The following is a 27650-nucleotide window of genomic DNA, read 5'->3' as shown; positions in this document are numbered from 1 at the left end:
CCACAGGTGTTCTATGGGATTCAGGTCTGGACTCATTGCTGGCCACTTTACAAGTCTCCAGTGCTTTCTCTCAAACCATTTTCTAGTGCTTTTTGAAGTGTGTTTTGGGTCATTGTCCTGCTGGAAGACCCATGACCTCTGAGGGAGACCCAGCTTTCTCACACTGGGTCCTACATTATGCTGCAAAATTTGTTGGTAGTCTTCAGACTTCATAATGCCATGCACACGGTCAAGCTGTCCAGTGCCAGAGGCAGCGAAGCAACCCCAAAACATCAGGGAACCTCCGCCATGTTTGACTGTAGGGACCATGTTCTTTTCTTTCAAGGCCTCTTTTTTTCCCCTGTAAACTCTATGTTGATGCCTTTTCCCTAAAAGCTCTACTTTTGTCTCATCTGACCAGAGAACATTCTTCAAAAACGTTTTTGTCTTTCTCAGGTAAGTTTTGGCAAACTCCAGCTTGGTTTTTTTATGTCTCTGGGTAAGACGTGGGGTCTTCCTGGGTATTCTACCATACAGTCCCTTTTCATTCAGACGCCGACGGATAGTACAGGTTGACACTGTTGTACCCTCGGACTGCAGGGCAGCTTGAACTTGTTTGGATGTTAGTCGAGGTTCTTTATCCACCATCCGCACAATCTTGCGTTGAAATCTCTCGGCAATTTTTCTTTTCCGTCCACATCTAGGGAGGTTAGCCACAGTGCCATGGGCTTTAAACTTCTTGATGACACTGCGCACAGTAGACACAGGAACATTCAGGTCTTTGGAGATGGACTTGTAGCCTTGAGATTGCTCATGCTTCCTCACAATTTTGCTTCTCAAGTCCTCAGACAGTTCTTTGGTCTTCTTTCTTTTCTCCATGCTCAATGTGGTACACACAAGGACACAGGACAGAGGTTGAGTCAACTTTAATCCATTTCAACTGGCTGCAAGTGTGATTTACTTATTGCCACCACCTGTTAGGTGCATCAGGTAACAGGTGCTGTTAATTACACAAATTAGAGAAGCATCACATGATTTTTCAAACAGTGCCAATACTTTTGTCCACCCCCCTTTTTTATGTTTGGTGTGGAATTATATCCAATTTGGCTTTTTGACAATTCTTTTTGTGGTTTTCCATTGAAGACAAATTAAATGAAGATAATAATACCAAAGAATTTGTGCTTGCAATCATTTTCTAGAAGAAAATGAGTATTATCTGACAGAATTGCAGGGGTGCCAATACTTTTGGCCAACACTGTATAATGGAAGCAGAAAGTCTGCAGAGGAAAACATTGTAGACTTTCTGTGAAATGTTCTGTGGGGACAAACGTAATTTGTTTCTACCACGGTTTTTCCCACAGCGCTTTTTCGCTGTGACTTGCTACGTGGAGCCTTAGATTAAAGGGGGCTTCCACCTAACAACTCTTACTTCTTACCTTCAGGATAAGGTATAAGGCCTTATTCACATGTCAGTGTTGGCTGAGAGTACAACTGCTAAGACCGCCAGTGATCATGAGAACAGGGATCTCAGCCCCTGTGTTAATGGAGTGGTAGTGCACATGCACGGTCATCATTGCATCCATTTCTATAGAACTAACAGAGATACTTGAATATAGCACTCTATTGGTCTCATAGAAGTGAACAGACACATACCTGACTATGGGTTATAAATAATGCAAAACACTGAGCAGAATACTACCGTGTGAACATGCTCTCATTTACTATTTTAGCATCTGACAAATGATATACCGTACTCTTATGTCTGGAGTTCAGACTGAAGCCAACATGCAACATGTGTTTCTTTTTTATGTTTAATATAGATAAAAGAAAAGGAGGAAGAGGTTTTAAAACAGAAAAGGGAAATGACTGAAACTAAAACAAAACAAAGCAAAATTAATCACCTGGAGAATGATCTACAGCATGTACGTATCCCACATAACATAAGAAAAATACAGCTATCTTAAATTGCTTCTCTTCTGACATTGCACCCACTGCTCAGTGCAAATGGTTTGTCTCTCTCGCTCTCTCTCTCTCTCTATACTAGCAGGAGGACCCGGCTTCGCACGGGTATATTTCATTTTTTGTTTGTGTATAAGAATTGCCTAGTTTTGCACTGGTATATTTTGTATGTCATTTGTGTGTGTCCATAAGAGTCATGTAATCATGTGTATCTCAGTTTGGATATCAGTGAAAAAACCTGCGATCGGTTGTAATGGATACCTTGGATACCTGGAGTAAAGTTGTGTGAATGTGACCTTGTGTAACAGTGTCATCCAAAGCACCTTGCTCCTATAAAGCTGACATACAGCAGTGAAGAAAAATGGCTGATACTGTGGCTGAGCTATGTATCTAATCCTCTGGTATGTGGTACTGTGTGCTGAGCCATGTATCTAATCCTCCGGCGTATGGTACTTAGCGCTGAATCGCATATCTAATCATCCTGCATGTGGTAATGAGTGCAGAGCCGCGTATCTAATCCTCCAGCGTGTGGTACTGTGTGCTGAGCCACGTATCTAATCCTCCAGCGTGTGGTACTGTGTGCAGAAGTGCGTATGTAATCCTCCGGCGTGTGGTACTTTGTGCTGATGCGTATCTAATCCTCCTGCATGTGGTACTGTGTGCTGACACACGTATCTAGTTCTCCGGAATTTGGTACTGCATGCAGACATGCATATCTAATCCTCCGCCGTGTGGTACCGTGAGCAGACGCGCATATATAATCCAGACAGAGAGACAGAAACTCATTTCTATAATATATATATATATATATATATATATATATATATATATATATATATAAACAAAGGTCTTCCTAGATTGAATACATTATTGTGGGCTACTATAGCCATATATGCAGGGTTATAAAACAGAAAATTTGGTGATTCTACTGGACTGAAAACCCCTCCAGGTACCCCACAATGTACAGTGAGTGGAGTACACATCATTAACAATGATGTGCACTCCACTCACTGTACACTGTGGGGTACTTGGAGGGGTTTTCAGTCCAGTAGAATCACCTCAACATAGAGCAATAATGAACTTATGTTGCCTGTGTTAACTCCCCAACTAGGTACTAAATCCCTGAGAATATTCAGATTGTTACCAATAATCTTTATGTCTTTGACCCTATAGGTCTTCTATATGTATGGGAGAAAAACTATATTTTTTCAGGCAAAGACTTAAAAGGATCCTGTTAGGTGTTTTTTTGTTTTTGTTTTGTTTTTAACGATAAACTGGCCCCATCATGTGCAGGATCAAGTAATAAGCTTTCCATTAGTCCTCTCTGTAATATTTCTATTGCAACAAAGGTATGGAGACTTACAAGCCATTTTTTCTTCACTGGGGATTATGGGAAAAATATTAAAATCTGTTTTCCAGGATGTAATAGGAATGCAATTTCTCTGTTTGCTGTCTCTTAGGACAGCCCCCTTAACATCACACATGACTTTTTTCAATAAGCCTAATAACATAATGTGGGAAGTGTTATTATTCCCTGATCCTGGTGTATAGTCTCTCACTCTGCCAAACTAGTATCCATACGCTGTGCTGAAGAGATCCAAAAGATTGAAACAGCGCTGTCCACAGCTGGGAATCTGTTCCTTTTTGGAATAGAAATACTAGTTTGGCAGTAATCCCTGCATTATGTTATTAGGCTTATTGAAAAAAGTCATGCATGATGTTAAGGGGGCTGTCCTAAGAGACAGCATACAGAGGCACTGTTTCATATTTGCATCCTTGAAAACAGATTTGCATATTTTTCCCATATTGCAACAAAGTGAAGTTTGTCGAAAGCATAAAATGTCATATGTAAATATAAACCTAAGTAGTTACGAGGGGCAGGAGCAGTTTCCGCTTAGTGACATGGTCCGCCTTCTAATCACATGTCCTGGGCATGGTCGTCATTTATCTTGTGACGTCAGAAGTGAGGAGACTGTGAGAGAAATGCCACTTCCAGTTCGTACACTGTAGCAGTGCCACCTGGAACTGCAGCCAAACTCCTGTGGAGAGGTCATCAGTATCGAAAATCTTCAGATACTGGACAATTCCTTTAATGCACATAGAACACTTTATGCTTTTAGATATTTAAAATTTCACTTTTCTGCAACAGAAAAATTATAGTGGGAAAGGTAAGTACTTCATCCTGCACATGATGGGGCCCATTTATGGTGGAAAAACCACCCGACAGGTTCACATTAACCTACAATAAGAATTATCTGATATATTTTAACACAGGTCAATCAAAAATATAATGTGATGAAAATTGAAAATGCCAAACTAAAAGAAGGTATTGAATGTCTGCGCCTGAAGAAGAAGAAATTACAGAACCTTGTGGATAAAAAACAGGAGAGAGTTAAACATCTGAAGATCTTCATAGAGACTATACAGGAGGAGATCATGTCTGCTCATAAAGAAAAGTAAGTGGCTGTCTCTCACTAGGATCTCACTGTGCTCAATGGAATGAATATTGGCCAGTGATCTATTATAATGTAAAGCATATATTGTAGGCATGCATGTAGCTGGGATATCTTTTTTTATATATATATCATCATACTTTTAGCATTTCTGAATTGATTCTAATATAAATGTATATCTTTTATTCCTGTAACAATGACATACTAGGCATCAATTTATAGAGTTTTTCAACCTTATGACATTAATACGCATTGTACCCTACACTATAGTTCCAGAAGATGCTGAGAGCAGCTGATCGGTGTATGTTTCATTCCCCCACCAATCTGATTTTGATGAACTATCTTAAAGATAGGCATGATAAAAACAAAACATGCTACTGCAGATCTAAACAAATGCACAACTTATTACAAAACATGTCACTTAATCACATTATACAACTTTTACCCGTGATCACAAAGACCTACACATATAACTACATATATATGAATATAAATACAAACTATGAACTAATATTGACACCCACAAAGATTTCACATTAATGGGAAAATCGCATTACTCCTACATCCGCATTACCATAATTTAATTTAATTTACTTATCCAATATCACAATACTAAAAAAAAAGAGACCTATAACTATTTGTACATGGATGTTATAAGAATCCAACCCACCTTGTATGTCCGATGTAAACAACCTACACACGATCCAGTCATTCAATCCAAACGCTAGTGATGGATACTTCCGGGATATCACATGTCTACAAGTCATATGACCAAGCCCGCTATCACATGACCGGCTAGCAATACTTGCCAAATGTTGCCTTGAAGAAGGAGCACGAAATGCAGCTCCGAAACGCGTAGCCATGCAATATGGATCTTGCTGTAATGCACATTACTGCTTTTTATGAAGACTAAATAAAAGTTAAATTTTATTCATCCAACCTATTTCTATGCTGGATTCATCTCCTTTGAAAAATTGTATTTCTGCTGGTTGAAGTCCACCTGCGTTTCCGTGCATTTGGCTGGATGAAAGGGTGAGCTGGAAAAATATTGCATTGCATATTTGTATCTTAAAGATAGGCCATTACTATCATAATGTTGGAAAAAATAGGTAGGCAATACCTACACAACACTAACAAGGGTCTAAAAAGCACAAACAGAATTGATACTCTCCTTCCCTATTTCTTGCCACTCCTATGTCAGCATTTTCCTGGTCCCCCAATGAGTCTCTGGTTATCTGACTCCAGCGATAGCATGTCGACATGACATGTAAATGCTGCAACTATTGGCTAGTCACAGCATTGACCTCACTGATACTACTGTAGATAGACATTATTAGTAGAAAAATTGGGCATGTGGGCACTAAGCATTAATCAGGTATCACTTATTTTGATATTTAGACTATACACTGTCTACCAATAAGAATTTGGACACCCAGTAAAGTTCTGCGGATGTGGCGTTATGGTCTGGGAGTGTTTCTCCTGGTATGGACTGGGACCCTTAGTCCCAGTGTATGATAAACTTAACACTGACGCCTATTGCACTATTTTAGTCAACAGTGTGCTTTCTACATTATGGTGGTTCTATGGGTCAGACCAATGTTACTTCCAGGATGACAACGCCAGCTATCATGTAGCAAGGTCTACCATGGCTTGGTACAGGCCAAACTCAGGAGTGCAGCAGCCGTCCAAAATTGGTGAAAGCCGAAATTCTCCAAGCCGAAAGGAATAAAATACCACTAGCTGTTATACAAGGACTTGTTGAGGCTGTAATTGCCACTCGAGCCGCTCGGACCACAGGTGTCTAAATACTTATTGGTAGACCGTGTAGTAGGGAGTTTGTAAAAAAAAATAATAATAATAATAAAATTATTCAAAAGCTATGTGTAGTTTTAGAGCAGATTTGCAGGTTGAATTCTCTTCGATATACAGGCACGATCCACATGTGTTATACATGAAAATACCCTTGGCAAAGCAGCATGTAATATGCAATGTGTGCATTTACCCTTAGGGTGAATGTGCAATCCTTTGTGTTAGCTGATGTTTGACTTGTTGATTTACATGGAGAAAAAACACAACACGCAATACCAGCATTTAATCTACATGTTTCAGAAATTTTCGGCGCGTAAATAGACTTGTGGAGTGGATTTCCATTGTGGATTTCACCTTTTGCAATGCATAGGGGAAAAATAAGCAGCAAATCTGCATGTAGCACACAGGAAAATCTACAAACAAATCTGCACAGCAAATACACATCAAATTATTTTCCATGTACATGAAGTCTTTAAGGCTTAGGCCCCATGTTGCGGAAATGCAGCTTATTCTTTGTTGCAGGTTTTGGTGCAGTTTTGTGAGCCAAAGCCAGGAGTGGCTAGAAAAGGAATTGGAAATATACGGGCAGCACTTATACTTCAACCTTTTGCTCAATCCACTCCTGACTTTGGCTAAAATAACCTCAACAAAATATGCAACAAAAAAAAGCTGTGTTTCTGCATCGTGGGGCCTTAGCCTAAAGGATTGTGTAGGATTTAGAGCAGCAGCTGCGGGGAATGGTGCTCCATTGTCCTCCACTGATCCCCTTTCCATCACATGCCAGGCCTACGGTGGTGGAAGGCCTAAGTCTCATGTGACCACCAAGACTAATGAGTGGCCTTAATAGTGGTAAGGAACCAGTGATATATGTGACATTACCAGATCCTTAATATAGTTGGTCCTTCATTGTATTACAACACGTCAGTTCATGTTTCCATGAAGCTTGTTCTCTAACGCCCCATGCACACAACAGTGAAAAATAGAAGTGTAATGGATGTTTTTTTTAATATCATGTCCCATGTCCGTGGAAGTCAATGGATATATACACATGTCCGGCTTTTTAAATTGGCAGTGAATAACGTCACTTAAAACATAGAATATATCCTATTTTTTCACAGTTTTTCTGGCCTGACAGATGCAATACTGAATTTTAATGTTCATTTTTGGCTAATATATCAATTTTACTGATCTTAAAAATGGATGAGTGGGTTGACAATACAAAAAAAGACCAATGAAGTTTATCCATTTCTTTAACTTGACAGCTATAAATGGATGACAAATTAATGCAAAACAGACATTACAAACTGAGATACAGTCAGAAAACTAACATGAATGGAAAATGGACATTAAAAACTAACAGCTTAATCCATTAGTAATGCCAGTTATTTCACAGTCATGTGCAGATAGTTAGACCTTTATATAATAAAGAACAATAAGAACAATTCCTCAGTTTGTAACGATCACCTTATCACTGCCCTTATGTGTTCAGACTATGGTACTAATATTGGTAACTTATAATTGTATAGACTTGAGATCCAAAAAGATATCTTGGCCTTCAAAGACATGGGAGAGAAAATGTTAAAAAAATATGAATTAAAGATTCAAAATCTCTCGAGATATGTTGACCATGTTGACAAACAAAAGAAATTTCTGGAAACAAAATTGTTTGATCGATCTGCGATGGTGAAAGAACAGCTACAAAAGAGACAAGGTATAGTTGTAAAATATTACATTGTATGTTTGATTCCATAATCCTGCATCTATAATAGAGCACTTACCATCCATTTACAAATAATCCTTATAAATATAAGTACTTACGTTTATTGCGTTACATGAGTTCAAAACAAGTATAAATCCTTAGGGCCTGGGTGGTATACAATACAGGGTAGACTAGATCCCAGTGTCAGATCTACAAGCTATTCTTTTGATGACTGGGAAATAAAAATAATTTCCTCCTTGTAGATTTGTGAGTTCAGCATATCTGTCGCCACATGTCTGACTCATTGGAATTTATATAGGGATGCTTCATCCATTGTAGCATTCACATTTGCTGTAGAATAAATGTAATTAAAGAAAATCTGTCTGTAAGGAAATTACTAGAGCAGTAATTCCCCAGTAGCTGCTGGTGAACCTTTGGGGGGAGGGGCACAATAGACAGTGAGCCCTAAGCTGAAACCCCCCACTGTCCCTTCCTGCTTGCTGGTCCTATCCTAAGCAATACAGTAGGTGACAACTGGTCGAAAAGCCATATATATATATATATATATATATATATATATATATATATATACATATTGTCAGGGTCTGGGGTTGCTAGGTGGAGTGGCATAGACACAAAAGTCCAGTTTCTTTAGTCCAAAACAAAGGTAGATTTTATTTTCACTCAAAAAGGTAGTGCAGCAACAAAAGGAAACAATACAAAAATAAATACCTGCCCGGCTAGGCTCTAACTAAACACAGAATAGGTTACCTCACCTAGAATAACAGAAATCCAAAAGCCAGTAGAATCACTCAGGACACAGCTCCAAAAATATGACCTCTCTGTTGGCTCTCCAGCCAAGCTCTGCCCAAAGTCTGCTGCTGGAGCTGGCTTCTTAAGCCTCCCTTGATGAGGGAGAAGACAAAAGGACCAAAGTTTCACCTGGGAAGCGAGCCTAAGTACAGAAGCTATAGAAACCCAAGCAGCAGTGGCGGAGCTAAAGCCAATGAGAGAACAAAAACGATTGGGCAGCAACAGAAGGTGGTCATCTTGGGAGTTAGTGAGCAGAGATAGAAAAGGGAACCACAAGTTTGCTTCATACACAGATGTCACTGGAAGATTGTGTTGTTGGGTTCTCTTTAAACGGGTTTTCTAGGCAAAAAAAAAGGTTTTTTAAAAATTGTCTGTTAGTGTTACTAATGGGTTAATAAATGCGCCCACATACCTTTAACGTGTTTTGTCTCTGGGGCCTGCTGGTGTCTCTGCTTTTGTTTACATGCTCAACTTCTTGCAATGTATCTTCCTCACTAACTCTCTCACCTTACTCCCCCTCCTTCCTCTCTCCCCTCCTCCCATACACCCCCTCCTTGTCTCTCTAACCATCCCGCACTTCCATACCTACTCAACCCAACCCAACCCCCGACCCATATTATATACTTACCCCTCCACGTTTCTTCCGGTGAGACGACTCCTCCTGTACTGCTCCCATACTCCTCCTTCTCAGCAGCGATGAGCCACCTCTATTGCACATGCATGGAAGCGCTGTAGATCTGAAATACCGGCGGCGTGCACAGTGGAGAAGAGCGCGCACAGCATTATTACAGGAGGAGGAGCCATCTCCCTGGAAGAATGTTAAGTATAATGAAGTGAATGGGGGTGGGGCGTAGCAGTGATGATCCGTTTCCGGAAATGGGGAAACGGATCGTCACATGAACGGCCCAGGGATATGGGTAACTATTCATTTTTATAATTGATGTGTTTAGAAAGTAGGAGGGGGAGGGTGTTTATAGTAGTGTAGGGATTTCAGGTTATCCCGGACAAACCCTTTGACTCCCACTACTATCACTATTAGCGGTTTTCAGGTTCCACAAAAATAGATTCCATACAATTACAACCTTACAAAACAAAACTTGTTGCAATATCACATGGACAGTGACTAATATGCTGATAAGTTCACTAATACATTGTATATCATTTTTTTTAGAAAAACATCTTAAAAAAATTAGGAAGTGCAACCAGGATATCATTGACAATCACAAAGCCATCTGTGAAGGACTAGGAAATCTATTTGGACAAAAGGATGTTGACCTTGAAAAGATGGCAAAACAATATTTGTATGATGACATGAAAAATGATTCACTTCGCACGTATGTCAATGAGCTGAATAGTGAAGTGGAAGATATAAAACAGAAGATCAAAGCCACTGAGGTGAGAGTTGTCTGCTGACCAATTGAAGGAGTACTATCAAGTGTTTTTTGGTTTTTTTTGTTATTCTTTTTTATCTGCCTCGTTTTTTCCCTGTGTGACCCGCCTTGATGACATAACTTATTGTACTTACTGTTGTTTCTCTAGGATGAAATTTTTAATCTGGAGTCTCAGAACAAAAAGGCCTTTGATGAGCAACTCATCGCCAAAAAGGAGTTAGAGGTAAGAGATTGCTGTTATGGAGGAATAATTCAGTCTGTTCCATAAAGATGCAGGGCATTAACCCTTTCCTGCCACAAGCATTTGTCGATTTTCGTTTTTTGACTCCCCAACTTCCAAAACCCATGACATTTCTATTTTTCCATTCACACAGCCATATGAGGACTCAATGTTTGCAAGACAAATTAAACTTTGCAATAGTACCATTTATTATTCCATACGATATACATGGAAGCTGGAAAAAATTTTTAAATGAACTTACCTAAAACGTTGTTTTACAAGTACAAACATCCTAACTCAACTATTATTGGCAGTAATGCTCATATTATGTGATTGTCATCCCATTGAAAGGGTCAACTAGTTACAGGACAAGTGTCTGATAGCTGGGAGTCTGACTGCTGGGAACCCCGGCATTCAGGAAACTTGGTGCCCACATCCGCCTTAAGTCCTGCATTTGAATGGAGCTATGGTCTGCATATATGGCCACCACTCCATTCACTGCTTTGGGTCTGCAAGAGATTGTTGTCCTAAAAATCCTATAGAAGTCAATGGAGTGGTGGCTTCTGTGGATAGAGGATAAGTGCTTACAGTAGGAAAAGCCTATTTAAGCATTTACACATGATAAAGCTGATGTACGTCAGTTTATATATAGTCTTATATAGATAATTCTTCCACGTTGCTGGACAAATTAACAGGTATGGATAAATAAGTGTTGTATATTGGATGGATGGATGTTATGATTTTTTTTGTAATATGCTTTGAAATTAAGAAAATCTCTCTATATTTTTATGTGAATAAGGTCTCATGTGGTTATTATAAATCAAATGATTAATGACTCATATCATTATGTGTTATGTGAAAATCCTACAGGAAAAACTGCAGAAAACACGTGAAACAACAGAAAAATACCAAAATAAATATTGTGAAATGTTAAGAGAACTTGAACTGATAACATCAGCTACTGAGGACTTGGTGAAGACCCTTGGTTGTGACATATCATCAATGGAGAAAATGCTGGGGTATGGAACACTCACATGCCAGGAGAAGTTAAAGTACTTTGGTAAGTATTTTTGTTACATTATTTGTTCACCATACTCAATGTACGATTCTGACGTTTTTCCATTTTTGAACTGGTCAGAGAGAAGACCACTGGGTGCAAGACCTATAGCAGTACACTAGTTTTAAGGGCTGATAGGCTACAGAATATCTGCAATATTAGGAATAATTTTCAGATAGAGCTATGCTTCTACGCTTGTACTGTCTAGTACACAAATCTGATTCAAGGTATTTTGGCAGGTCTAAAATACAAATCAATTATGCTGTTTAGGGGTCTTTAACAGGATCAGAAACATACCATTGTGGTAAAGCAGTGTAGAGATAGCCTTCTGTTTATGAACATGCAAAACAGTCTGCAAGTTCATCAGGAGTAGGACTGATTTTCCAGAGATGTCTAGAGACAGCCAAAAGTGCTCTGAATGTCTTCTAAAATTGCTACCCAATGTAACCCCTTTAGCCCTGCTTGAGCCATAGCTACCTGTAGGCAAATCTGGTAAATTGGGCCCATTCCCAATGCACTTTCAGGGTGATTTTATATCCATAAAAAGATTATCTTTGCACCTTTTCATCAGTTTCTGCTCCTACTAAAGGCCTCTACAAAGCAACCTTTTTTGTTTGGGAGAAATTTTGCACCTGCCAGACTTCACCAAAAAATGCCCTACTTTCTAAACCATGATTTTATGAGAAACATATCTTTTAAAGAATTTCTGATGATTTTATTTTTCATTTTCTATGATAATATCTATATTTAAAAAAAACTACAATATCCTACAATTTTCACTCTGCCTACTAAAGCCTAAGCTAATTCTGGACAGTGTATCATTGCAGCAGTGACTTCATTTACTTCACAAACTAGACAGACAGTATTACAATAGAAGATAACACCTCTACATATAACAACCATAGTATCGTATCATTCCATCCATTATAGACAATAGATAATGTAACAGCTTATCTACTCCCCCTCCCTGCACATAGCATGTCTGGAATATCCTCCCATACACCTCAATTATTTGGCTTGAGTCTCTTGCTGCCTATGGCCATGAGAATGCTGTAAAGCATATCACAAAATGCTGTTAACACAGCAGAGTAGAAGCTCAAACAACATGGCAGCCTCCATAATCATGTATGGAGAAAACAGAATGTAAAAAAAATTGACAATCTGAACATAAAAACACTAGAATTAAGTGATATATTTTAGATTTAAATAAATACATACATTGACGACACTCTTTTTTAAAACACTGAGATTATATAACTTACAGGAATCCTTTCACCACCTCCACAAACTCCAAATCTTTGCACTCTTCAATAGGTACTGCTCCACTGATTCTGGAACAATTGTAATTTTGTTCTGTAGCCCCCACCATTCCTGAGCAATCATTGCTCTTAGTTTCAGCACCATTATACTCTCTGCTATCAGGTGGTAGGTTTCTTTCCTTTTGCTCAAGCCCAGGACTGCTCACCTGACAGCAGAGAGCATAACTGTGCTGAAACAAACATCAATGATTGCTCAGGAAAGGTGGGGGCTAGAGAAAAAAAAATCCAGAATTGATAGAAAAGCACCTTTTGAAGGCTATAAACAATTGGAGTTGTTTAAGGTGGTAAAAGGTCCCTTTAGATGGACTTTCCAAGCTAATAAATATTGATGACCCATCCTAAGACTAGGACATCACTGTTCACTTAGGGCTAGTTCACACGTGAGTAGAAGGGGAGGTTTTTGACAGCGGATTTTGCGTCCAAAACCTCCCCTTATAATGGTGGTCTATGGAGACCGCCGGGCTTCTTTTCTCCGCTAGCGGCGGGCTGCTGCTAGCGGAGAAAAGAAGCGACATGCTCTTTCTTCAGGCGGAAGCCGCGCGGGCTGCGCCGCACGGCTTCCGCCCGGCTGCAGCTCCCTCCTATGTCAGCTCATTCATTTGAGCCGACAGCGGAGGTGAAAGCCGCGACCGCGATGGTCGCGGCGGGCGGGTTTTGACAAGAGAGAGACGCGGTTCGCCGCGTCTCTCTCTGTGTCAAAACCCGCGCGGGCAGTTCACGTGTGAACTAGCCCTTATGTTTCTGGCACATTCATCTTTTAAGTGAAAATGTTTGGAATTCAAAAATTCAATGATGAGTTTTAACAAGCTGCAGCACATGTCCAATTCTGGACCACCCCATTTTCTATTATTATATTGTTTGTCTGTATCCATCATACTTACCGAATGGCAGCCCTGTCTGAGTTTGCAGTCATTGTCTGTGGCTATCAGGGCATGATCAATTTTGTATTTTCAACAACGTTAGAGCCATAAGTTAAAGAACACTGATCTTTACTACATATACTGTTCACTCTTAAGTACTCGAATACACATCCAAGTCTTCAACAAGAATAATTCTTTGTAAATTTCTGTTTTTCTTAGAAATTCTAGAGAAGGAGATAGATGAGCTACTACAGATTCTCAATATTTGTGCAATACGGGACAAGGTTAAAAGCAGTATTTCGTCTACTGCCCTTGATTCTCTTTCAGATACATCTGATATGCCTTACTCATCGGTTCGCAGAAAAAAGGTTTTACCATCCATGCCAAAAAGAGTCAAAAAAGTCACAGCAGATTCTGGTATGTTTTTGATATATTTTCTTTTAAGCCTTGCATGGATTGTGATAATAGTTAGAGATGAGCGAACACTAAAATGTTCGAGGTTCGAAATTCGATTCGAACAGCCGCTCAATGTTCGTGTGTTCGAACGGGTTTCGAACCCCATTATAGTCTATGGGGAACAGATACTCGTTAAGGGGGAAACCCAAATCCGTGTCTGGAGGGTCACCAAGTCCACTATGACACCCCAGGAAATGATGCCAACACCTCTGGAATGACACTGGGACAGCAGGGGAAGCATGCCTGGGGGCATCTAACACACCAAAGACCCTCTATTACCCCAACATCACTGCCTAACAACTACACACTTTCCACATTCAAAAAAACAATAAAATCAAAATGGGAAAATACCTGGAAACCTTCTTTACTCCCCAAATGGATGGACACAAACCCCAATTTAAGCTCAACAAACAGTAACAACCACCCCTTTAAATCACGTTCCCCATGACAACCACAAATGGAATAGGCAATGGGAATTCCAAAAGCCCTCACCCTTAACTGTCATTTTGTGTGTGTGTGTGTGTGTGTGTGTGTGATGTGGTAAGACCTTCCAAAATTCACTTTTCTAGCCCTTAACATGAGCCCTTCCAAACAAAGTTACATGACCTTAAGCTGAGCTACCAGCAGAGATTGAGGCCCTTGGCATGAGTAGAGCCTTGCACCAGCAGTGTTTTTGGCACTTAGGGTGAGTTGAGCCTTGTACCAGCGTGTGTCCCTTAACATCAGGCGGGCCCTAAGTTCTGCGCTTTGCACAAAAGTTCCACATTAACTAGGCTGAATGGTACAAAGATTAGTAGGCCCGAGAACCAGGAACAGGTCTTGCAATGGCTGTCGGATAACGCTTAAAGCACATTGTCCACCAGCCAGTCAGCCTCTACCTCCTCTTACCCAACAGTCTTGTCCTCCTTCCACCCAAAATTCCCAATCTTCTCAGAACAATAACCCCAACTGTCCCTGCTCCCCAGAGCTGTTCTCCCTTCCTTTGACTGTACCGCAACCTGCCCCTCCATTTCGCGATTCCACGGACCTAACAGACGAGTATCTGTGTCCAGATGCTCAAACACTAGAGTCTCCTCCATTCCATCTCCGGTCGATTTGGTGGCGGATGACCAGCAACCCACCCTCATCGACGACGATGAGACGCAGTTGCTGTCAGGGCAGCCAGTTGACATGCGCATTGTGCAGGAGGAGGAGGCGAGACAGGAGTTGGAAGAGGAGGTGGTGGACGACGAGGACACCGACCCCACCTGGACAAGGCAGATGTCAAGCTGGGAAAGTAGTGTGGATGTTGAGGCAGGTGCAGCACCAAAAAGGGTAGCTAGAGGCAGAGACATGTCCAGAGGCAGAGGTCAGCTGCTTTGCCGAAGCCAGGCCAGACCCGGAATGTCCGAAGATGTTCCCTTTTGTACCCAGCCCAGAAAAACTCCCCCATCGAGGGCACGTTTCTTGAAGGTGTAGAGTTTTTTCAAGGAATGCGCCGAGGACAGATATAGTGTCGTCTACACAATTTGCCTCTCGAAATCGAGTAGGGGCCCTGAGAAGAGCAACCTGTCCACCACTTCAATGCACCGTCATTTGGAATCCAAGCAATGGAATCAGTGGCAGGCAGCAACGGCAGGACAAACGTCGCCCGCCGTTCATGCCACTGCCTCTGCTCACAGTGCTGGCGATGCACTCCAGAGGACGAGCCAGGACATCACTTCATCTGCCTCCGCCACTTTGTTGACTTCTCCCTCATCCTCCCCTGTTTCTGTCTTATCTCCTTCTCCTGCACCATCAAAGGCACCATCAGGCGCTTCTTTACAACAACCCACCATCTCTCAGACATTGGAGCGCCGGCAGAAATACACCGCTAACCACCCACCCACGCAAGCCTAGAACGCCAACATCGCTAAACTGCTGGCCCAGGAGAGGTTGGCGTTCCGGCTTGTTGAAACTCCCGCCTTCCCGGACCTGATGGCAACTGTGGCACCTCACTATGCCGTCCCTAGCCGTCTCAACTTCTCCCGGTGTGGCGTCCCCGCCTTGCACCAGCACGTGTCACTCAACATCAGGTGGGCCCTTAGTTCCGCGCTTTGCTGCAAGGTCCACTTGACCACCGACACTTGGACAAGCGCCTGTGGTCAGGGATGCTGCAGTGCTTATCTTTAATGACAGGCAGGGTGAATGTGGTGGAGTCTGTTCCCCGGGTGCAAACTGGGGTGGCCTATCTCCTCTCCCAGGCCAAAATTCATGGCAGGAGTAGACTGAAACCCTACGACGATGCAACCTCCACCACAGCTACTAGCGGCAAACGCTAAAACACTGGTGTGGGGAGACGTCAGCAGGCGGTGCTGAAGCTCATCAGCTTGGGGGACAGACAGCACAGTGCCTCCGAGGTCAGGGATGCCATCCTGGCTGAGATGGCTTTTTTTTTTCCCTGCTACACCTGGGGCCTGGCATTTTTACGCCTGTGATAATGGCTGGAACCTGGTAGCGGCTCTGGAGCTTGCCAGCCTCCAACACGTTCCATGTTTGGCCCACGTCTAACCTAGTGGTGCAAAGTTTTTTAAAAACATACCCAAATGTACCGAAGCTACTGTTGAAAATGCGGCGCTTGTGCGCCCACTTTTGCAAGTGCACAGGAGTCGCTGCTAGCCTAAAAACACTCTAGCAAGGCCTACATCTGTCCAAACACAGGCTGTTGTCCGTCATTCACACACGCTGAAACCCTACAATACCATATCTTGAGCAGGGTGTGTGAGCTGCACAGACCTTTGATGGAGTTCCATCTACAAAACCCAAGGGTTCCTCAAAGTCAGCAACCAAAGTTTCTGCACCATGAGTTTCCAGGGGTGGCAGAGTTATGGCTAGGGGAAGAGGCATGGATAGGGATGATGTCTAGGGGCAAAAGCAGTGTGGATGTGGAGGCAAGCTAAGCAGGAAAAACTGGGGGTACAAGCTAAGGCATGGACTGGGGTGATGTCTAGGGGCAAAAGCAGTGTGGATGTGGAGGCAAGCTAAGCAGGAAAAACTGGGGATACAAGCTAAGGCATGGACTGGGGTGATGTCTAGGGGCAAAAGCAGTGTGGATGTGGAGGCAAGCTAAGCAGGAAAAACTGGGGGTACAAGCTAAGGCATGGACTGGGGTGATGTCTAGGGGCAAAAGCAGTGTGGATGTGGAGGCAAGCTAAGCAGGAAAAACTGGGGGTACAAGCTAAGGCATGGACTGGGGTGATGTCTAGGGGCAAAAGCAGTGTGGATGTGGAGGCAAGCTAAGCAGGAAAAACTGGGGGTACAAGCTAAGGCATGGACTGGGGTGATGTCTAGGGGCAAAAGCAGTGTGGATGTGGAGGCAAGCAAAGCAGGGAAAATGGTGGCTAGAGGCAAAGGGATGTCCATAGGCAGCAAGGGCAAAGATGCAAAACTCTCCCGTTTCAAGAATTTTCCTGACTTGTTTCCCCACAAAACATTCCTGGGAGGAGGGCTGAAACACCACCCTCCTCCTCCTCCGCTGTTAGATTTACCCCAGCTACGAGCTGAAAACGCTGCAACACTGGTGTGGGGAGACGTCAGCAGGCTGGGCTGAAGCTCATCAGCTTGGGAGACGGACAGCACACTGCCTCTGAGGTCAGGGATGCCATCCTGGATGAGATGGCAATTTGTTTATCCCCGCTGCCCCTGGGGCCAGGTTTTTTAGCTTGTTGGAGGGCTCTGGAGCTTGCCAGCCTCCAACACGTTCCATGCCTGGCCCACATGTTCAATGTAGTGGTGCAATGATTTTTAAAAACATACCCCAAATTAGCTGAGCTAAGGGTGAAAGTGCGGCACTTGGACACCCACTTTCCCAAGTCTACAGTACCTGGAGCTAGCCGCAATACACTCCAGCAAGGCCTACATCTGCCTGAAGCACCTACTGTTGTGCGAGGTCACCACACGCTCTAACCCTAGATACCGTATGTTCAGCAGGGTGTGTGAGCAGCAGAGACCTTTGATGGAGTACCAGCTACAAAACCCAAGGGTTCCTCAGAGTCAGCTCCCTCACTTTCTGCACCATGAGTTTCCATGGGTGGCAGACTTATGGCTAGAGGCACAGGCATGGATAGGGGTGATGTGTAGGGGCAAAAGCAGTGTGGATGTGGAGGCAAGCTAAGCAGCAAAAACTGGGGGTACAAGCAGCCGGTGACATCATCACTGACAAGCACAGCTGTCTGTCAGCTGACAGGCTGACTTTCACCAAAATGAACAGACAATGGATAGACTCATCATATACATGTCAGTTACATGACAAATTTAGTGCAATTTGCAAGTCCAAGATGGTTTGGAGATCTGCGGAGAGGAATCTCACCACCTCTTGCGGGTGCCATCATTTGGAAGGCAAGCCCTGGGCTCAGTGGGTGAGAGCAAGCGCAGGATAATCGTCGTTTGGCCTGGCGGCCACTGCCTCTTCCACTGTTGACAGGGCTGGCGCTGCAGTCCAGACCAGGAGCCAGGACACCTCCACATCTGCCTCTGACACTTTGGGGAGTTCACCCTTATCCTCACCTTTTCCTGCCATTTCTCCTTTTGCCCGCGCCATCATGCGCCTCTTCCCAGCAACTCCCCATCTCCCAAGCCTTTCATTTCATGCTAAAGTACAGCGCAACCCACCCACATGACCAAGGCTTCAACGGCCTCATCTCAAGAAATCTGGCCCAGGAGATGTTGGAATCCCGGCTGGGGGACACTCTGCCCTTTTTGGGCAGAGTGTCTACTGCGCCACCGCACTGTGCCGTCCACACCAGCACTTTCCCCCAAACATGAGGCGGTCCCTAAATTCAGCGCTTAGCCCTAAAGTTCCATGTGACCAGTTACGAATGGACAAGTGCATGCGGACAGGGACGCTACCTTTCAATTTGGGCACAGTGGTTGAATGTAGTTGAGGCGTGGACCGGGTCGCAAAATGTGGTGGCCTGACTTGTCTCCCCACACAACATTCCTGGGAGGAGGGCTGAAACACCACCCTCCTCCGCTGTTAAATTGACCCCAGCTACGAGCTGGAAACGCTGCAACACTGGTGTGGGGAGACGTCAGCGGGCCGTGCTGAAGCTCATCAGCTTGGGGGCCAGACAGCACACTGCCTACAAAGTGAGTCATGCCATCCTCGATGAGACGGCAATGTGGTTTTTGCCACTGCACCTGGGCCCAGGCATGTTGTCATGTGTGATAATGGCCGTAACCTGGGATTGGCTCTGTAGCTTGGCAGCCTGCAACATATTCCATGCCTGGGCCACGTTTTTAACTCATTGCTGCTAATCTTTTGAAAAAGGTACCCCAATGTTCCTGAGCTACTGGTGAAAGTGTGGCGCTTGTGCGGATAGTTTTTAAAGTGTATAGTTGCCGCTGCTAGCCTCTATGCACTCCTACAACGCCTGTACCTGCTGGAACAACGGCTGTTGTGCGACGTCTCCACACTGCTGGCACTAAACATATCATGTGTTGAGCAGAGTGTGTGAGCAGCACAGACCTTTGATGTAGTTCCAACTCCAAAACCCTCGGGTTCGTCAAAGTCAACTCCCTCAGTTGCTCAACCATGAGTGGCCATGGGTGGCAGACTTATGTGAAATCCCATCCCATCCATTGCACTGGACACAAAACATTAGCATGCGCTCAGCACAACTTCGGATATGGCAGATGCGTTAAGCAGGGTGCAGGGTACAACACAGACCAGGCCCGAGCACCAGGAACAGGTGTTAGAAATACTGCAGCATCTGCCATTTCCTTCCAATTTTGGGGTTTTGGACCCGCCACCGACTTGTCTGGACCTAAGTGGGGATCATGAGACACAGTTGCCATCAAGGCAAGCTGTGGTCATGTGCGGTTTGCAGTAAGGGGGCAGTGCGCAATTGGAAGAGGAGTTGGTGGATGACGAGGCCACCGACCCCACATGGACAGGGGTGATGTCTAGGGGCTAAAGCAGTGTAGATGTAGAGGGAAGCTAAATCAACAAAAAACCTGGGTAGAAGCAAAGGCATAAACTGGGGTGATGTTTAGGGGTGAAAGCAGAGTAGATGTGGAGGGAAGCTAAGCAGCAAAAACAGTGGGTAGAAGCAAAGGCATGCAAAACTCTACCCTGTTGGAAGACTTATTCCTAGGTCTGGAACACGTTAATGGCCCCCCTGGACAAATTACTGCCACTCAGGGGCCTAGTGTCACCAGGAGGGACAAGTATAGGCGCATGTTGTGGGAATACCTGGCCGACACCAGCTCTGTCCTCTCCGATCCCTCTGTGCTCTACAGCCTAAACTTATTTTCTCATCTTTTTTTCTGAACTGCACATCTCTTGCCTGCTTCCTTTGGGATCTTAGAAATGGTGGTCCACTTCCACAGATGGTAACTTCAATAGACAGTGTAACGGGAGTAGCTGAGGGATCGCTGTCTTAACCACTTTTTGGCACAAAATTAACTTCCAAAGCCAAATATGGTGCAAGTATATGATGCAAGGACACCTACACACCTATCTCTGACACATTGGGGAGTTCACCCTCATGCGCCCTTTTGGCCTGCACCATCATGCGCCTCTTCCCAGCCACTCCACATTTCCCAAGCTTTTCATTGCAGGCAGAAGTACAATACAACCCACCCCCATGCCCAAGCCTGTAACAGCCTCATCGATAAACTGCTGGCCCTGGAGATGTTGGTGTTTGTTTATGCTTCTGGAGACCCAGGCCTTCCGTCAGCAGATGGCAGCTGGGGCACCTCCCTATGCTGGGCCTAGCCGTTACTACTTCTCTTGGTGTGCTGTCTCTGCCTTGCGCCTGCATGTGTCCCATAACATCAGTCGGGCCCAGAGCTCTGCGCTTTGCTGCAAGGTCCACTTGACCACCGACACATGGACAAGCGCCTGTGGTCAGGGATGCTGCAGTGCTTATCTTTAATGACAGGCAGGGTGAATGTGGTGGAGTCTGTTCCCCGGGTGCAAACTGGGGTGGCCTATCTCCTCTCCCAGGCCAAAATTCATGGCAGGAGTAGACTGAAACCCTACGAAGCTGCAACCTCCACCCCAGCTACTAGCGGAAAACACTGTAACACTGGCATGGGGAGATGTCAGTAGGCCGTGCTGAAACTGATCAGCTTGGGGGACAGACAGCACAGTGCCTCCGAGGTCAGGGATGCCATCCTGGCTGAGATGGCATTTTTTTTTCCCTGCTACACCTGGGGCCTGGCATTTTTGCGCCTGTGATAATGGCTGGAACCTGGTAGCAGATCTGGAGCTTGCCAGACTCAAACACGGTCCACGCATGGCCCACGTTTTCCAACTTGTTGGTGCCATGTTTCTTTGAAACCTACACCATTGTGCCTGATATACAGGTCAAAGTGGGGCCATTTTCGTAAGTGAGAACTAGCCTCTGCTAGGCAGAAAACATTCAGAGCACACTCCTCTCATCTTCGCACCGTTGGCTGGCGGAGGAAGACGAGGGGGTTGGAGTGGCATCTGATGTCCCTATCCCACACGAGGCTAGAGGGTGCACTTCAGTGCATCCCATTGCTTCACCACAAATGGTGTGAAGGGGAGTGGAAAATGGAGGAAATGGAGAGTGACCCTTACAGTTGGGGCCAGCAAAGGCATGCCAAGTAACACACTGGCACACATGGCTGACTTCATCTTGGGTTGCTTTTCAACACATATTTCACATCATGAAGAACAAATAATACTGGATTTTTTCAAGCCTCGAACCCCGGTCTAGGTCTAATGTCTGTTCCTTTCTTATATTAGGGGAGAGGGAAAAAAAATTACTTCAGTGATACGTTTAGCGTACATAGACTGACTATTAATGTGTATCCCACTTAGTGTTGTTAGGGTTACACACCGTCACAACCTGGCTAAAGCTTCTATAAGCTGTTAATAAAGTCAACATAACTTTACGGTATCCAAAAAGACAGCTGGTACCGACAGAGAGCAAGACAAATGTCACCCAAAGCTGTGAGCTCTGAACACCCACAGTGACTTTGGCGTCATCATCATTATAAGGGAGCGGGTGGTAATAAATAACTTGGCAGTGCCTAAAACCCAAAAAGCTTATACAACTATATTTACATTAAGATACACAAATGAAACTTTTCAGTAGCATGTCATGAGACAAGCTGATAAGCTCTTCCTTTGTGCAGTGCTATTTGAAAGTTAAACGCTGCCTTTATTTTAATTCTGGAGAAGGTGCAGACATTAGATTTAGAACATGTTGTCTTCATTGTCCAAATCCTCTATATAGGTAACGTGTTTTTCGGGCCGAGCTGTCTGGGAACGAGCTGGTGCAGCACTGACAACCTGGGTGAATATGGCAAGAGCCTGAGATGTAGGGTGAATGAATCCCCAAATTATTTGTGGAATTCCCAGTGAGACAATGGCACTGTATACCAGTATTAAAAATTGTGGGTGCACATAACCCCCATATATTCTTTGAATTCCCAGTCAGACAATGGCACTGTATACCAGTATTAAAAATTGTGGGTGCACATAACCCCCATATATTCTTTGAATTCCCAGTGAGACAAAGGAACTGTATAGCAGTATTAAAAATTGTGGGTGCACGTAACCCCCATATATTCTTTGAATTCCCAGTCAGACAATGGCACTGTATACCAGTATTAAAAATTGTGGGTGCACATAACCCCCATATATTCTTTGAATTCCCAGTCAGACAATGGCACTATATACCAGTAGTAAAAATTGTGGGTGCACATAACCCCAATATATTCTTTGAATTCCCAGTCAGACAATGGCACTGTATACCAGTATTAAAAATTGTGGGTGCACATAACCCCCATATATTCTTTGAATTCCCAGTCAGACAATGGCACTATATACCAGTAGTAAAAATTGTGGGTGCACATAACCCCAATATATTCTTTGAATTCCCAGTCAGACAATGGCACTGTATACCAGTATTAAAAATTGTGGGTGCACATAACCCCCATATATTCTTTGAATTCCCAGTGAGACAAAGGAACTGTATAGCAGTATTAAAAATTGTGGGTGCACGTAACCCCCATATATTCTTTGAATTCCCAGTCAGACAATGGCACTGTATACCAGTAGTAAAAATTGTGGGTGCACATAACCCCAATATATTCTTTGAATTCCCAGTCAGACAATGGCACTGTATACCAGTAGTAAAAATTGTGGGTGCACATAACCCCCATATATTCTTTGAATTCCCAGTGAGACAAAGGAACTGTATAGCAGTATTAAAAATTGTGGGTGCACGTAACCCCCATATATTCTTTGAATTCCCAGTCAGACAATGGCACTGTATACCAGTAGTAAAAATTGTGGGTGCACATAACCCCCATATATTCTTTGAATTCCCAGTCAGACAATGGCACTATATACCAGTAGTAAAAATTGTGGGTGCACATAACCCCAATATATTCTTTGAATTCCCAGTCAGACAATGGCACTGTATACCAGTAGTAAAAATTGTGGGTGCACATAACCCCCATATATTCTTTGAATTCCCAGTGAGACAAAGGAACTGTATAGCAGTATTAAAAATTGTGGGTGCACGTAACCCCCATATATTCTTTGAATTCCCAGTCAGACAATGGCACTGTATACCAGTATTAAAAATTGTGGGTGCACATAACCCCCATATATTCTTTGAATTCCCAGTCAGACAATGGCACTATATACCAGTAGTAAAAATTGTGGGTGCACATAACCCCAATATATTCTTTGAATTCCCAGTCAGACAATGGCACTGTATACCAGTATTAAAAATTGTGGGTGCACATAACCCCCATATATTCTTTGAATTCCCAGTCAGACAATGGCACTATATACCAGTAGTAAAAATTGTGGGTGCACATAACCCCAATATATTCTTTGAATTCCCAGTCAGACAATAGCACTGTATACCAGTATTAAAAATTGTGGGTGCACATAACCCCCATATATTCTTTGAATTCCCAGTCAGACAATGGCACTGTATACCAGTATTAAAAATTGTGGGTGCACATAACCCCCATATATTCTTTGAATTCCCAGTCAGACAATGGCACTGTATACCAGTATTAAAAATTGTGGGTGCACATAACCCCCATATATTCTTTGAATTCCCAGTGAGACAAAGGAACTGTATAGCAGTATTAAAAATTGTGGGTGCACGTAACCCCCATATATTCTTTGAATTCCCAGTCAGACAATGGCACTGTATACCAGTATTAAAAATTGTGGGTGCACATAACCCCCATATATTCTTTGAATTCCCAGTCAGACAATGGCACTGTATACCAGTATTAAAAATTGTGGGTGCACATAACCCCCATATATTCTTTGAATTCCCAGTGAGACAATGGAACTGTATAGCAGTAGCAAAAATTGTGGGTGCACGTAACCCCCATATATTCTTTGAATTCCCAGTCAGACAATGGCACTATATACCAGTATTAAAAATTGTGGGTGCACATAACCCCCATATATTCTTTGAATTCCCAGTGAGACAATGGAACTGTATAGCAGTATTAAAAATTGTGGGTGCACGTAACCCCCATATATTCTTTGAATTCCCAGTCAGACAATGGCACTGTATACCAGTATTAAAAATTGTGGGTGCACATAACCCCCATATATTCTTTGAATTCCCAGTGAGACAATGGAACTGTATAGCAGTATTAAAAATTGTGGGTGCACGTAACCCCCATATATTCTTTGAATTCCCAGTCAGACAATGGCACTGTATACCAGTAGTAAAAATTGTGGGTGCACGTAACCCCCATATATTCTTTGAATTCCCAGTCAGACAATGGCACTATATACCAGTATTAAAAATTGTGGGTGCACATAACCCCCATATATTCTTTGAATTCCCAGTCAGACAATGGCACTGTATACCAGTAGTAAAAATTGTGGGTGCACATAACCCCCATATATTCTTTGAATTCCCAGTGAGACAATGGCACTGTATACCAGTAGTAAAAATTGTGGGTGCACGTAACCCCCATATATTCTTTGAATTCCCAGTCAGACAATGGCACTATATACCAGTATTAAAAATTGTGGGTGCACATAACCCCCATATATTCTTTGAATTCCCAGTCAGACAATGGCACTGTATACCAGTAGTAAAAATTGTGGGTGCACATAACCCCCATATATTCTTTGAATTCCCAGTCAGACAATGGCACTGTATACCAGTATTAAAAATTGTGGGTGCACATAACCCCCATATATTCTTTGAATTCCCAGTGAGACAAAGGAACTGTATAGCAGTATTAAAAATTGTGGGTGCACGTAACCCCCATATATTCTTTGAATTCCCAGTCAGACAATGGCACTGTATAGCAGTATTAAAAATTGTGGGTGCACGTAACCCCCATATATTCTTTGAATTCCCAGTCAGACAATGGCACTGTATAGCAGTATTAAAAATTGTGGGTGCACGTAACCCCCATATATTCTTTGAATTCCCAGTCAGACAATGGCACTGTATACCAGTATTAAAAATTGTGGGTGCACATAACCCCCATATATTCTTTGAATTCCCAGTGAGACAATGGCACTGTATAGCAGTAGCAAAAATTGTGGGTGCACGTCACCCCAATATATTCTTTGAATTCCCAGTCAGACAATGGCACTATATACCAGTAGCAAAAATTGTGGGTGTATATAGCCCCAATTCTATTGCTAGGGGACTTGCAGGGTATTTCTGAGGTGAAGGTGGGGGGGCACACCGTTGGAACGGGGATTTGGGGTGTATATATGGGGTATACGGGAATACACTGTCAGTGTGTTCCATTCAGGATCCTGGGAAAGCTGGGTTGCGGCGATTGAGCCCGTCAGTGCCACGTTACACTGACAAGCTTCTCCCTGGAATTGAAGTTATATGTAAGCCCAATATATTCTTTGAATTCCCAGTGAGACAATGGCACTATATGGCAGTAGCAAAAATAGTGGGTGTATATAGCCCCAATCCTATTGCTAGGGGACTTGCAGGGTATTTCTGGGGTGAAGGTGGGGGGGCACACCGTTGGAACGGGTATCGGTGGTATATATCGGGTATACGGGAATACACTGACAGTGTATTCCATTCAGGATCCTGGGAAAGCTGGGTTGCGGCGATTGAGCCCGTCAGTGCCACGTTACACTGACAAGCTTCTCCCTGGAATTTAGCTCTTATAAGAGCTGTTGGTTGTCTTCTCCTTCCTATCCTAGCCTGTCCCTGCCTACCCAGAATCTAACCCCTAGCTAACTGGACGGAAACCTCCGTCCTCGGTGAATTGCAAGCTCAGAATGACGCGAAGCTGGGCGGCGCTGTTCTTTTAAATTAGAGGTCACATGTTTTCGGCAGCCAATGGGTTTTGCCTACTTTTTTCAACGTCACCGGTGTCGTAGTTCCTGTCCCACCTACCCTGTGCTGTTATTGGAGCAAAAAAGGCGCCAGGGAAGGTGGGAGGGGAATCGAGTAATGGCGCACTTTACCACGCGGTGTTCGATTCGATTCGAACATGCCGAACAGCCTAATATCCGATCGAACATGAGTTCGATAGAACACTGTTCGCTCATCTCTAATAATAGTTATTAGAGATGAGCGAGTACTATTCAAAACACCCGTTACGAATAGTACGCACCCGTAGGAATGAATGGACGCAGCCGGCACGCAGGGGGTTAAGCGGCCGGCAAAGTCTGCGCGCCAGCTGCTTCCATTCATTCCTATGGGTGCGTGCTATTTGAAACGGCCGTTTCGAATAGTACTCGCTCATCTCTAATAGTTATAATTGTGGCCTAAAGAAAATGATAGGTTATAGATTTGTTTTTTTAAATATTGTAACAGAAGATGTGAAAACGTTACAAAATGAAAATTCCTTACATTGAAGACACTTAAATGGGCAAAAAATTAATCTGTATGTCAGGAATAAACAAAGCAGGGAAGTCATTAATGTGCTAAATTTGTGGAGAAACCTGGCAACGAGAAAAAATTAAAGGGCTTCTCACAAAATGACAGCTTCACCCCATCCTGTGAATTAGTGATAAGTTAAAGGGTCTGTACCAAGTTATAAAGTTATCTCCTATTGGTAGAACTGGGGATAACTTTATGATTGATGGGGCTCCGACCACTGGGACCTCCACCAGTTTGGAAAATGGGGCCTTGGGTCTCCCGTTCTGTGGATCTGCAGGCCAAGCATGTACCCCGCTTCTGTATACATTCTGTATGGGAGAGCTCAACATAGTCAAGTACTGTGCTTGACTGGAGGAAATTATTGGATCAGACGCTCTTTAGTATCTGTATTAATGATATTTTTCATGTATTTTTTTTCAAGTTGTTGAAGTCCTGGGATTTGAAGAGCTACCGAAAAAAGTTCTACATGATCATCAGAGAACAGAAGGCCAAGAAAAAGAGACACGTAAATGAGAAACAGTCTAAATAAATAAGGAACAAGTGGATAAGTACAGAGTTGCTGCAATAAAAATTAAAATAATTTACCTTGACATGTGTCCCTATACTGTACTGCGTACAGAGGCAGAGTTTCCTATTTAAACACATTAGGGTCTATGTCTAACAATAAGTGAACAGCACATAGGAAGCAGCTCACCAAGGCCAAGATCTTTACAGCATACAGGCGGAAGCCCCATGGATCAGTCTTCCTCCAGCACACAGGCGGCAGATCCCCAGGGGCTGG

At 43.3% G+C, this 27650-nt stretch overlaps 1 protein-coding gene across 1 annotated transcript in view; it reads left to right on the top strand.

Annotated features, from left to right (window-relative positions):
• The window catches only part of LOC142194049 (coiled-coil domain-containing protein 63-like), a 35803-nt gene that overhangs the window by 1658 nt on the left and 6495 nt on the right, over positions 1–27650 (top strand). Inside the window, exons 3-10 of the mRNA XM_075263076.1 lie at positions 1800–1901; positions 4213–4394; positions 7727–7911; positions 9884–10107; positions 10252–10326; positions 11194–11383; positions 13779–13976; positions 27291–27374. Coding sequence (XP_075119177.1) covers positions 1800–1901; positions 4213–4394; positions 7727–7911; positions 9884–10107; positions 10252–10326; positions 11194–11383; positions 13779–13976; positions 27291–27374 — 1240 coding nt within the window. The remainder of the gene's footprint in view (positions 1–1799; positions 1902–4212; positions 4395–7726; positions 7912–9883; positions 10108–10251; positions 10327–11193; positions 11384–13778; positions 13977–27290; positions 27375–27650) is intronic.

Source organism: Leptodactylus fuscus, chromosome 2 (assembly GCF_031893055.1).
Source record: "Leptodactylus fuscus isolate aLepFus1 chromosome 2, aLepFus1.hap2, whole genome shotgun sequence".
Taxonomy (NCBI): domain Eukaryota; kingdom Metazoa; phylum Chordata; class Amphibia; order Anura; family Leptodactylidae; genus Leptodactylus; species Leptodactylus fuscus.
Note: the sequence above shows the minus strand (reverse complement) of the source record. Positions and strands in the feature narration are given on the sequence as shown.